Consider the following 13,827-nt stretch of genomic DNA (forward strand, 5'->3'; position numbering starts at 1 on the left):
AGCAAAAGTGCACGGAGGAGCGACTAAATTAGCGTAATTAATGAATTATGCCTAATATGAGTAAAAAAGAAAAAGATGCCTTCAAATGGTTTAACTTAAGTTATGCACTGACATTTTTTTCAGTAGTTTGATTTTCTAGCATTGATAATAGTATATCATAAGAATCATATCTCTTATCTGATTCTGATGTAGTTTATTCAATTGTACTCCATCTGAAAAAGGGCTGGAGATCAACGATTTCAGACGTAGATCATGTCATGTCTTATCTTGATCATATGTGATTTTCCTCCACCAACATCAAAGCTTATCGAATCATCTAATGATTGAACTTACATAAATCAAGAATCATTTTAGCTCAAAATCACTACCCATTGTGTGACGGAAGATCAGTACCGATATTGATCGATGTGATTAAAATGTCACTGATCAACTGATAATGAAAAGATTCTCCGGCAGTGATCTCGTTTTGATGAGGTTTTGGTCTTTATTTTCTCAGTCCTGTATGCTACACTAAGGAAATATTATTCTTTACCTAAAACAATAATATATCTATATCGATTTTTCCCTCATATTTGTATGGTTTGTCATACATATTGAGAATGTATTGAGATGAATTTCATTTATTTTGAATTCGTGACATGTGACATAGGGGAGGTGGGGGGTCTTTACTTCTGTAACAATTTAGGACAAAGTGGGGAGGGGAAGTGAAAAATCGTCAAAAAAGTGTAACGTCTTTTATGGACAGCCCCTAAGGGACTAAGTAACTTCGGCAAAGTTGTTCAGAAAGATATTTCAAACAAATTTGCTGAAGGTACTATTCCCGTAACTTGAGTGTAATTCATGATATAACGTATTTTCTGAAAAGGATGTCCTAAAAGTATTTTTTGTAAGAAAACACATATATTTTCAATTTATATGAGTTTTTCATGTTATACAAAGTTTTTCATCATTAAAAACTACGCAACTTTCTCAAGCACACTAAAAGAAGCTATCTCGCTTGCAGACGATCGCAGACGAGTAACTCAACCACGATATGAAAGCTCTTTCGAAGTAGTTTTATATGCAAGTAGTCTCATCTGCACCTTTCTGCGCCTTTTCATGATAGACAATTTGAAATTTTGCAATAAAAAACATGAATTTGAAATTTTGCAATAAAAAACATGGCTCTATTTTATTAAAACGAAATGATAGCAGCATAGTATGTTTGAGAAAGTTGTGTAGTTTTTAATGATAAAAAACTTTGTATGACATGAAAAACTCATATAAATTGAAAATATATGTGTTTTCTTACAAAAACTGATTTCAGGACACCCTTTTCAGAAAATACGTTATATCATGAATTACACTCAAGTTACGGGAATAGTACCTTCAGCAAATTTGTTTAAAATATCTTTCTGAACAACTTTGCCGAAGTTACTTAGTCCCTTAGTTGGCTCTAAACTAAAATAATATTTTTATCTCACTTTTAGGGGGATTAATCACATGAATAAAATTTGCCAAAAAATGGCGTCTAACATTCTGAGCAACTTTGCTGAAGATACTGTACCTCAAAAACCACGTTCCTATGAGTAATCAATTAAGAGCGTGAAATTGCGCTTTTGAACCACTGTGCATTGTCTCAAAAGTTACTGTGAAATTTCATCCGGATGCGACCTCCGGTTTCGCAAATACGGGGCGATGAGTTTCACAGCTTTCAAACTGCCACGTAAAATAACGATACAAAACCTTTACGAACGATGCACATAGCGTGTTTTATTCAATTTCGTAACACGCTATACACGAAACGGTCACGAAGGTCTGCTTCAAGTGTATGATTTTGGTAAGACACGGTGCTGCGGTTAGGAAACATATTATCAATAAATGCGAATGTCAATGAATAAAAATTTATTTGAAAATAAAATATTCGTCGGAAGTGTAATAATACTGGCTGGTGGTGTAGTCATGTCAATGAAAACAAATAGCAAGTAATATTAACATACATACTGTTATGATAATGTTGTACGATTATAATAATAATGATAATAATAATAATAATAATAATAATAATAATAATAATAATAATAATAATAATAATAATAATAATAATAATAATAATAATAATAATAATAATAATAATAATAATAATAATAATAATAATAATAATAATAATAATAATAATAATAATAATAATAATAATCATCATCACACTACATGTCACACGGCAACGATGCTGTTCTCGCGCGGGCTGAACTATTCAACGCTGAGCCATATTTTGAACTTCGAAAACAGATAATAATCCGAGGAAATCCAATCAGGTAAATAAGGAAGACGAAAAAACAATTGGAGTTCAATGCTCTTGCGAATAGTTGCATTGTCTTGTAAAAAACAATTTTGGGTACTTCATGTTCGACCTTATGCAGTTACTTCGTTTTTTTTAGAAACTGCCCACTGAATGTGTGCCATGACTATTCCACAAAACCGACGCTATAACCTTTCCGACCCTTTGTGCCTATCAACCATTCTGTTTTCTGGTATGTAATAGTGAATTCAGGTTTCATCAACAGTTACTAACCGAAGCCGAATGTCCACAAAATTCCTCATCAGCCGGGCCAAACACGGCCCCGAAGTACGCTCGCGTTCGTGTTTCGCGATTGGAGTCTGCATACTCGGAAGATTGCCCTTTCAATTGTTAAAATTAGTTGACCTCTTCTAAATTTCGTTCCAGAAAAGAAATAACAGCTTTGGTTGGTGTGGTTCCTTGTAAAATAGAGCTGCGATTTAAAAAAAAATTATTTTTAAATTCATTGCACTTAATAATACAAAACTATTTGCTGGTGTTGGTTCTTTGCCTTAAACTCGATAACTCCTATATTAAATTTTGACGAAAATTGCAAAGATTCTGATGCAACATTTCTTATAAACCCGTTTCTATTCACTTCTATGAAACTTTCCATAACTCTCGAATGAAGTTTCCCGATATCACCATGATACTTCATGATACCTCCCACAGTGCTTACTGGTTGAGAAATATCAGCGAAGCGCGGAACACCGTCGGGTTTCCTCCATTTTGCCGTGCGGTATCAGGTGTAAAATATCTTTCAGACCATCACTGGTTCCGTGCAATCGACCCGACTCCGCGCAGGGGCGATGAAAGCAACCGTTGAAAGCGTTGATAATGTTCAATTTAATTTTATTAAAACCTATTTTATGCTACCACGTTTTATGTAGCTGCACGTCATTGGCGGCGTCGACGTCGTCGTCGTCGTTCTCGCCATCATGGTCGTATCTCGGTACGTGACTATGGATCCGAAAATGTCCTGGCATATAACTGCTGTTGACTGAAATCGATTTACGCTCAAGAGAACGGAAGAGCACACATAGACACACACACACACAATCGCACACTGATCGTGGCATTTTGTCGAAAGAGGAAGTCTTCCGGTGGCGGCGTCGGCGGCGGCCATGAGCACATCTCAACACCTGCAGCGTAAAATTCGACGGTGGAGAGCAAAGCAAGTGCCTGTTTATGTCAGGCACTTCCAAACTGTTGGCAACAATCCGACAAAGTCTGAAAAAGATGGGGGGCGGGGAGGTTACAAAATGCATTTTCGCTTTCCTAGTTGAAAGTTGTGTTTTCCATTCGGAATGTATCGTACATTTTTCCAGCAGGCGGAACAGGTTGACATTAAAGTAATGAGAATCGACTGCACTGGCCGGGAACCAGTGAGAGCGGATAGCAGTTCGGTATGGAACGAGATTCGAATGACCGGCTTTAACTAATTAGCGCTGCTGGGCTATTCATTACCGATCGACACTCGAACATAAAAATCAATAAGGTCAATTAGTTGTAACATTTGTGCTTTTCCGCTTTCTGTTTTTTGCAGGACCGAAAGAGTGTGACTTGCCGAAAGCGGGCATCACTTCACTGCACGGTGGCAACAGTTTTGGTTCGGTTCCAAATTCGGCTGGTTCGGATAGCAATGGCAATCGGTTGCACGTGAACAGCAGCGGGTCTGCTGGTGGGACCGGTGGTGGTCTCTGCGAACCCCACAACATCCACCAGGATCAGGTAAATGTAGCTTGGCGTCCTGCGATGCGCTCCGGCCCGGTCATCTCCATCCAAGTGAACACATTTCTTACTCTCCCCTAGAATACCGACAAAAATGGCAAACAGAAAAGGCATCGGACTCGCTTTACCCCGGCCCAACTGAACGAGCTGGAGCGGTGCTTCTCGAAGACGCACTATCCGGACATCTTCATGCGGGAGGAAATCGCCATGCGGATCGGTTTGACCGAATCGCGCGTTCAGGTAGGTGATGATGATGATGGTCCCTAGATGCGTTCGGTTTCATTAAATATTCACACAGCATTTCGACCGAGCGCAATAAAAACGTCAATCACTTACGGTACGGCCCGGTTCCTCGTTCGTTTCCGGCGGAAAATTTCGTTATTGATTGCGTGGAAAGTGGTAGAAAAATCAGCTGTTCGGGAACGTTACCACACCCAGCATTGGCACCTCCTTACATCGAACCAGAAAATCACGTACCGCTGGCACCGCTATCCGGACTACAACCCGGTCCCTAATGGAGCGCAATGATTTTACATAAAACTCACCCCTCACTCACAGCGCTAGCGAGCGATAAATCACTTTACTCGGCCGACCGAGGTTGGGATGCGTTTTCGGTTCGGTAATGTTTACAGATGGTGTATCTAATCTAAAAAGGATAATAATGTAACTAATGCTTTTATATTGTTCCTGATGGTCTTCTGCTGGTTGACTTTTTGATCTGATGGGTTTTGTTGCACACAATAACCCGGATCGGTGGGGTGGCCTGGCAGCCGGCAGAAACCTGCCAGGTTTTCGGGTTCCATCCCTTGCAATTGACTGCGGTGGTACGCGTCAGCCCTGTCAGAGTTGGCTGGCTGTCTTCGCAGCAAAGTGTTAAATAAGAAAGTCCCCCGGGAGATGGCGATGTGTATATCGATTGGGTGTGTATGCGTGTCTGTCTATGTGTGTGTGTGTGTGTGTGCGGAGAGAAGTTGGTCTTGCGAGAAATAGAAATTGATGTGTTTTCTTCGTCGCATGCACTTTTGTGTGGACGGGTTCATTCCGAGGTGATTCGGAATACCTGGAATACCGGGAATCGAAGTTAGCTTCCAGAAATATCAGTTAGAAATCATGGAACCGATAATTTTATTTTCTCATGAAATCATGATAATTATTCACGATTCTAAGATCAAAATGATCCATTTCACGATAAATAACTCTTCTCCAATGAAAATTCAGCATAGTCGGAATAAGCGTCACTAGCGCAACCTCACAGTTCCGGTTGTCTTTCCCGATATCACTTCGAACCTCCAGAATCAAGTGATAATGATAAATTGAAAGGTAAAATGTAGACAAACTCTACTTGAATTTTTTACTTGGATGAGTGAAATATTCATTTAATAATTAATTGTATCTATTAATTCAACGACTGATAGATAATTTACTTCACAAAGAGATCATGGAAGGAGTAAGCATGGCCACTTCCTTCATTTGCAAACACAAAGGAATATTTTGTATAAACTCGTATGAATGTATTTTCATTTTAAGTACCGTTAAGTTTTCCTATTGCTTCAAATAGTTCAGAATCATTGAATTGAAAATGATCTCTTGGAAAAATGTACTATTTGCTATTCACTATTTCTCTGTTCGAAGCCATAATATTTTGAATATTACTTTCGAAACATGTTAGAATCTTGAGTGAAAATACGACAATCAAACCATTTCGTTCCATATTTGTATTTTTTTACATTTTCTGTGATTTTTAATTTTTATAAATACTTTTATTTCTGAAGGCAATTTCATCAGTTCATCTTTGCCGTACCATCCACTACATATAGTACTCCAAATATAATATTTTACCAATATAATTAGTATTAATAGGGGAATGTCGTCTAGGTTGGACCACTTTTTGAATTTGCTCTGTATCTTTTGTTTATATTGGAATATTCTTAATATTGGACCGACATAAGAAACTTCTAGTTAGGGTGAATTGCTGCGCATTACATAAAAAAAAGTTATTAATAAAACGAAAAAATGAAAAAGTAGTCCGGGTTGGGCCACTATTTATTCTGAACGAAATATGTACTAAAATAATTTCAAATGATCAAACATGGAACTATTTATTATTATTTTAATGTAACATCAATCAGTTTTAATAGACTATCAATAAGAATTTTTACCTTTTGATTTTCTCAAATGTTACCAAATTTTGCACTGAAATTTTAATGAAGCTAAAAGTCCGCCATAACAACAGATTACTATTAAATTTTGGTAGCGATGGTTCAATCATATCTGGAAAACTTTAAAAAAAACCAATTATGTCTCTGTTATAAGTAATTTTCGATGTTCGTTCCATAGTAATTTTCTAGGGTGAGGAAGACGATTTTATTTTGTAACCAGTGAACTTCTTTGCCAATCATTCGGGTTTCTAAAATTAGTTCTACTACAGACGATATATTTGCAATTTTATAGAAAAATCGTCCAATTTATCATCTCATATTTTTGGGGGCAAAACGACCCGAATTGTGTGAGGCAAAATGCTCAAGAATTCGCTTACAACAATTATCCATAAGTTATCAATTTAATGAATAATAATAAACAATCTTCCATCTGGCAAATATTTCGTCAGCGAAAAGTCTAAAGCGTTCTTTAAAGAAGAATAAGAAGAAGAATGTCCCACATATATTTCAATAGACAATTTTTATGGGTTTTAGAAAATAAGATATTTCAAGTATTTTTCAATGTATTCAGAGAGTATTTGTATGTAATTTTGAGAAATAATGATTACGGAAGATAGTCATGCATGAAACTCATCCGTGTTATTCTCTATAGTTAGGATATAGCTACATTTCCTTAGGGGGTGCGTGTTACCCCATCTACCCCTACATATTTAAAACACCAACTCGATCATAATCATTGAAAAGAATAGATGGCTATTTTCATAGAAATTGATGTGCAATCATCAAAACACGTACATTCAAAGGCGCTTTAAAATTTCAGGCGTACGAAGACATGTTTCACCATAAAAATGCAGTTCGTTGTCGATTTTCTATTTACTAAAACATAAAAAATCAATTCTACAATATGTAGTATTACCATTTATTTATGTGCAGAATATTTTCAAAGTTCTATGTTTGTGTTACGAGCAGTTGTATTGAAAATCAAATGTGAAACTTATTCATTAGAAATTATGTTTGCTGTTTTTGTAAACATCAATTCAATTCTTGTTTACATTACATAGTAGTTTCCATGAGTTTCACAATTGTTTTTGCGCTGATTTAATGGCAGCATTTGTAATGGGATCGATGCATGAGTTTTTGTATCAGTTGCACAATAATTGTGAATAAATGTTCGTGACAACGAAAGAACTTGAAGATATCTTGCACAACACAGAAAAATTGCGCTTTTTCCATAACACAACAGTTACTACAATAGTAATTTAAACTAACTTGATAAATTGCACAATCTGTAGAAAAATACAGGACAGCAACTTAACGTGCTACTTGGGTTTCATAATGATTCATTGACTTTAGCGGTCGGGAAAGTCTGTTTTCTGAAGAAAGAATTGCATAGCTGAAAACGCCATATTACAACTTGTTCATTGAATATCTCGCCTTAAAAGCATGGATAAAAAATCTATCCTGACAATGTCCAGATAATTTAATTTAGATGCGTTTAGTGCATGAAAACATGTATTTGTCGCGGTAAACATGAAGTGAATGTTATTTTTGTGAAGGTGTGAAGGACGCGCCATTTTTTCTGCTCCAGTTATCTGGTAACGTAACGAAACATGAGACAGAAATAAAATCGGCTCAGCAAGGCTGCCAAACAAGCGGTAGCTTTAGTGGAGGCAGACACATTTTATGAAAACTTGTAACCGAAAATATCGAAACTTTTCTGGTCAACCGGCCCATCGAGAGTCATTTTGTACATATGCAAGAGAGCATGGAGAGAAATGTAATACGCAGAGCGAGACACGTGGTTATACGCGACCTACTGACCTCAGCCCTTAAATTCTGCGATAAAAACGGTTTCAATGGTGCGACAACATTGTAAATGTTAGAAGAGTGTTTCGGCAGCGATCCGTGAACATTTGGCTAAAAACGAAACGAATACCATTCAGCAATCACCGAATTTACCTGATTTGGCTCCCTGAGACTTTTTTCTATTCGGTCGACTCAAGAAACCGCACCGAGGAACGCGTTTCAGTGCACGAGATGAGATTATGGAAAAATCGCAGATGGCTCTGATGGAAAATTGAATATAAAAAAATGTTTCGAGGATTGGATCAAGCGCTGGCATTAGGGTGTTGCAGTCGACGGAGAGTACTTTAAAGGGGACAGTATCAATTTTGATGAATAATCTTTTATTTTTAATTTTCTGAATAAATTCCGGTGACTTTTTGATCAAGGCAGTACACTGTTGCGAATCCTGTTCTGTAGCAGTTCCTTCATTTTCTGCACTATACACAGCTTGGATAACTTCAGAATCCGTGAAAATATCAGGATTATATGGACCGTAGCAAGAAATCCTGCTTTCACATTGTACCGCCCTGCAGCAGCTCTTATGGATTCGTTTTCCAACATTATAGACTTGATAGCCCGAAAAACGTCGTTCACATGAAATTTACCCTTTTCAGATGTACCGTTATTCTGAAAGCTATCGAAAAACGATCTCAAGGCACTAAACGAAAAAAAATGATGTGACCCAACCCTGAATACATTTGAACAACTAGACAACAAGCGTTTTTTTCTAATCGCGAAACAAAACATGCGAACAGGTTAAAGAAATAATAATTTCTCTTGAAAAACTTGTTAATGGTTAACCACATAATGGAAATATATACTTACTTTCGAGGTTTCATCATTTTTGTCCAAGCTTTGGGCTGTTTTTCAAGGTTATTCCGAAACTTTTAGGACTACCAAAAACAAGACAAATGCACAAAACTTTCACAAAACATTCTTCGTGACAAACAATGCACTGAAATGTTCGCTATCATTGGGAATAATACTTCCATGATATAACACCGATGGCAGCACGTGACGACATTCCCCGATTCAATAAAATCTATTATTACTCAGTAATTCCATGAGAAACTGATACCCGATCTCTCATAATTACGTCATATTAGGAAAAATCGTTCTCCATCGAATTCTCCATTTTTTTTCGATTATAGAGGTTTTAACCATAAGGTTATTCGCCTCTTCGGGCCAGAAAAATTTCCTGACCCTATGTGCGGGGATGGGAATCGAACCCAAGTGGGCTGCGTAATATTTGGAAGAATCGTTCTCCATCGACAAATATTAGACACTTATTTTTTTGTCTATTTTGTCATTAGGGTGACCATTTCGTTGTCAGGGTGGAACAAAAAACTCGATTAGTTTCGATTTTCTTCAAAAAAAATTTTTTTTTTTAAATCATAACTTTTGAACTACTCAGCCGATTCTGCTAACTTTTGGATATGTTGTCAATAAAAAAAAAATTTTTAGAGAAAAATATGCCAATATTGTAAAGATGAAGTTTTGTGTTTGAAAAATTCAATTGTATAAATTTTTCATGATATTCATAGTTTACGACCAATAGACGCTATGAAATTTTTAATTTTTTTTGAAAGCTGAAATATTTTTACATAACATATCCAAAAATTGTCAATGTATGTTTTTCTGTTTTTGAGTTTTTTAGAATTTTGTTTAAATTTTAAATTTTTGTACTTTCCGTGTTTTTTCGATCGTCTTTTAAAAGCTCAAAACAAAAAAAAACATGCATTGCCAATTTTTGGATATGTTATAAAGAAATGTTTCAGTTTTCAGATAAAAAATATTAAATGACATAGTACTTATTGATCGCAAACAATGAAAACCAATAAAAAGTTATACAATTGACTTTTTCAAACACAAAACTTCATCTTTCAAATATTCGCAAATTTTTCCTAAAAACTATTAGCAATTATTGGCAACACATCCAAATAATCCAACATAGCAAATTATAAATAAATAATCCAAAATCGGCTGAGTACTTCAAAATGTATGATTTAAAAAAATGTATTTGTTGTAGAAACTCGAAAATAATCGATTTTTGTGCCACCCGAAAGGAAAGGAAATGGTCACCCTAATGACAAAATTAAAAACGTGTTTAATCCACCTAGCAGTGAGATGATACCTTTTTTTACCAATCTGCATGTGTTTTTTGCATGAATATTCTTCGGTGTTGAGGTTTTCATGACATTATTTTAATGACCGTCGTTTTAAGCGACAATTTGAGATTTTAATCACTCATTACTCTGTAATGTCGAAACTGCAAATCGGATCGAATTTAAATCTAGAAGTGTGATAATCGATTAAAGATGCCATGATATGTAAGTTCCACTTTAGAGTTTACGGTAATTTAAGGTACTTCCAGAGCCGGTATTCAGGAGCCAGCATAACCCAAACCGATTCGTATGGCCATATGACGAATAAATTACAACAGTTTTGAGTCCAACTTTGAAGCTCAATCCCATCTTCTATATCGGTTTGAATTTAGAAATTCATCATCATGTAATTCGAGAACCGGAATTCATAATTGGATAAAATTAATTATTTTGTATATAAGTTTATTTTAATTTGAATTTTTGTTCCTGATATTTGATTAGGCCTTTTTTGAGTAAACGATTGAGCTTTGAGAAACGACTTTATACTGGAACCGGAATTCTAAAATCGGTATGGCCGAAGTCAGATAAATTCACCTGAATAGCTGTATAGTTTACATTTGTTTCAAAATATTTGAAAATCAGTGAAGACATCTTTGAGAAATCATAGCACGAATTAAATTTTTGGGTGCCTTCTGAATCGACAAAAAGTTAATTTTTTTTATCGGCTATCCAAATTTGCTAACCCGATAAACCTGATTAATTTATGTGGAATAGACATTTTTATACCAATCACCCTGTATCCCCGAAACCGGATGTTGGATCTGGCTGAAGAGCAAAATGTTTTATAAAATCTTGAAACTTTTCATTTGAATCCTAGATGATTCTTAGAATTCATTTGAATCTTAGATCGGTTCAGCCATCTACGAGTAGAATGAGTTACACAATTTTGATTTCGTTTCATATATCATCATGTAGTTCCGGAACCAGAGGTCGGAACCAAACATAATGCAGGAACTTTGTTTGGGAGCATACGACTTTTCGTATGAATCTGAATTTGTAGAAAAGAAATTTTCCGATAAAATTGAGTGAAATTATTTGTCACACACGCATTTGCTGATCTCGACGAACTGATTCGAATGGTATATGGATGTTATGTTGTTCCAGCATTTATTGCTGTAAGCAGTTTAAAACAAAATAATTTAAAAAAAATTCTGCCATCATCTGGTTTATATATGTCATATTCGAACGATTATGTTGCCAAAAACGAGCCGTGCCAAAATCGGTCCGAGGCTAAATGTCATGGAAAAGGATGCTGTACACAGTCTTTTTGGTACTTAGAAACAATTGTATGTAACAGAATAAAAAATCGTGTTTTTCGTTGCTCCCAAGCATTGCTTTTTCATACAGCGCTCAAAACTCCTACTGCTGGAATAGGGAGAAAAGCCGTTTACACAAAAATTTCGATATCTCCTTTAAAAATGGACGGATTTCAACAATCTATAGCTTGTTGGATAGGTATTATCGTGCGGAATCTAAGTCTGAAAACATATTCTGTTTTCAAGGTAAATTGTGACAGATACTGTCAAAAAACTGAAAATTTTGACATAAAACTTTGTATAACTCCAAAAGTAAACATCCGGTCTCAAAACCATTCAATAGCGTTTTGGGTGACGGGGAGACCTTTCATTTGCAACTAGTTTGATCAAAATCGGCCCAGCCATCTCTGAGATCTCGACCTCTTAGTTGACAACACACATACAGACACACACACATACACACACACACAGACATTTGCTCAGTTCGTCGAGCTGAATCGATTGGTATATGTCATTCGGCCCTCCGGGCCTCGGAAATTTTTTCGAGAGTTTGAGCGAATTCTATACCTATTTTTTATATATATAAAAAAAGGTAAAAAATAAGAGTCTAATATTTTTCGATGGACAACGATTCTTCCAAATATTACGAAATTATGAGAGAACGTATATCAGTTTCTCACTACTTGCTGACTACTAATTGTAACTCGAACTGTTAATGGAATGTAAAATGAGAGAACCACTTCGAAGCACCATTGAGTTCTATTAATTTGAATGCAATTCAATGATATTTCGAATTTGTTCTCTCATATTATTATTAGTTTTAAGTATCTCGGTATTTATTGTTAACCTACTCAAAGACACTGTTTTCATCAAACGATTAGCAGCTATAAATTACATAAAAAAACCTGTTTCAATCCACATAAAGCTCCAAAATAATAAAATCAAAAAAAGTGTCAAAATCAGAATCGACCTTCTCCGATTTGGATGAAACTTTGCACATGGCTTCAGTATGGCAAACCAAAAGTTTTGAACCGATTCAGAGGTCAATCCGACTCACGACTGATTTTTAAAAAGGGCGTATGCATTTTTGCATTTCACAAAAATTGCCTTTTTTCAAATCGTTGTAACTTGGAAACCGTTAATTGTACAAAAAATCCGGTCAGGAAGAAGTTGTAGGGAATCGATTGGACACTCTAAAAAAATATACACTGAAAAAAATTTTTGATTTTTTTTCTCAATAATTACAAAATAATCCGAAAAAGTTAAATAAAAAAAGCATGGTTTTAATTTTTTTTGACAGTTTTTATTTTAAAGTTGTTATTAAAACCTACAGATTGATGGCTATCCCATCCGAGCCTTTTGAAAAATGAAGAAGTTACAGCCAAAACAATTTACAGATATATTCGAAATTTCAAGTTCTCGTTTAAAGATAATCATTTAAACAGTACAATATTATTCTACAGGCTAAAGACAATAAATTTGTTCATGATATCCTTTCTTCTAGAAGTAGCTGTTCTTCAGATACTTGGATATTTAATTATAACACCATATTTTGCAAATTGTATGAGTACTACGTGCGTTCGAATTACAACGAGACCCGTGAACTGTTTTAGCTGTAATTTCTTTATTTTTCAAAAGGCACGGATGGAATAGCCATCAATCTGTAGGTTTTAATAACAGCTTTCAAATAAAAATTATCAAAAAAAAAAATTAAAACCACGCTTTTTTTATTCAACTTTTTCGGATTATTTTGTAATTATTGCGAAAAAAATCAAAATTTGTTTTAAGTGTATATTTTTTTTTAGTTCCCTACAACTTCTTCCTGAACGCCATTTTTGTACAATTAACGGTTTCCGAGTTACAACGATTTGAAAAAGGCAATTTTTGTGAAATGCAAAAATATAAACGCCCTTTTTAAAAATCAGTCTTGAGTCGGATTGACCTCTCCATCGGTTCAAAACTCATGGTTTGCCATACTGAAGCCATGTGCAAAGTTTTATCCAAATCGGAGTCTGATGATCTGCTAAGAATTTCTGGAATTGCTCTATGTTATATGAAATACCCTACAATTATCGTCGGCGCATTTTCACGAGAATATAAAAAATGTGGCGTATTCGATTTCTTAATCCGCATAGAAACCTGAAATATATTTAGAAAAACATTTTCAAAACAAATGTTGATTTTTAGCGGTGTTAAGAAATTCGTTCCTTTCGCCACATTTAAATTTGTATTTTACAGGAGAAATAAAATACAGATTAATCTGTATACCTGGTAATCCTGTTTCGCACGGCATATTTCGAAACCACACCCATACTAGTATAAATATGTGTTCTACATCAACACGTTCATTTTCG

The 13,827-nt window shown here is 35.3% G+C and overlaps 1 protein-coding gene across 4 annotated transcripts in view; it reads left to right on the forward strand.

Annotated features, from left to right (window-relative positions):
• LOC131435030 (homeobox protein orthopedia) overlaps positions 1–13,827 on the forward strand; it is a 125,121-nt gene that overhangs the window by 44,069 nt on the left and 67,225 nt on the right. For 3 of the 4 annotated variants that reach the window (XM_058602492.1, XM_058602495.1, XM_058602493.1), the window contains exons 2-3: positions 3,864–4,048; positions 4,130–4,288. In XM_058602492.1, the coding sequence (XP_058458475.1) occupies positions 3,864–4,048; positions 4,130–4,288 (344 nt within the window). The remainder of the gene's footprint in view (positions 1–3,863; positions 4,049–4,129; positions 4,289–13,827) is intronic. The other variant, XM_058602494.1, reaches the window with a different exon arrangement.

The sequence above is a fragment of the Malaya genurostris genome, chromosome 3 (assembly GCF_030247185.1).
Source record: "Malaya genurostris strain Urasoe2022 chromosome 3, Malgen_1.1, whole genome shotgun sequence".
Lineage (NCBI taxonomy): Eukaryota > Metazoa > Arthropoda > Insecta > Diptera > Culicidae > Malaya > Malaya genurostris.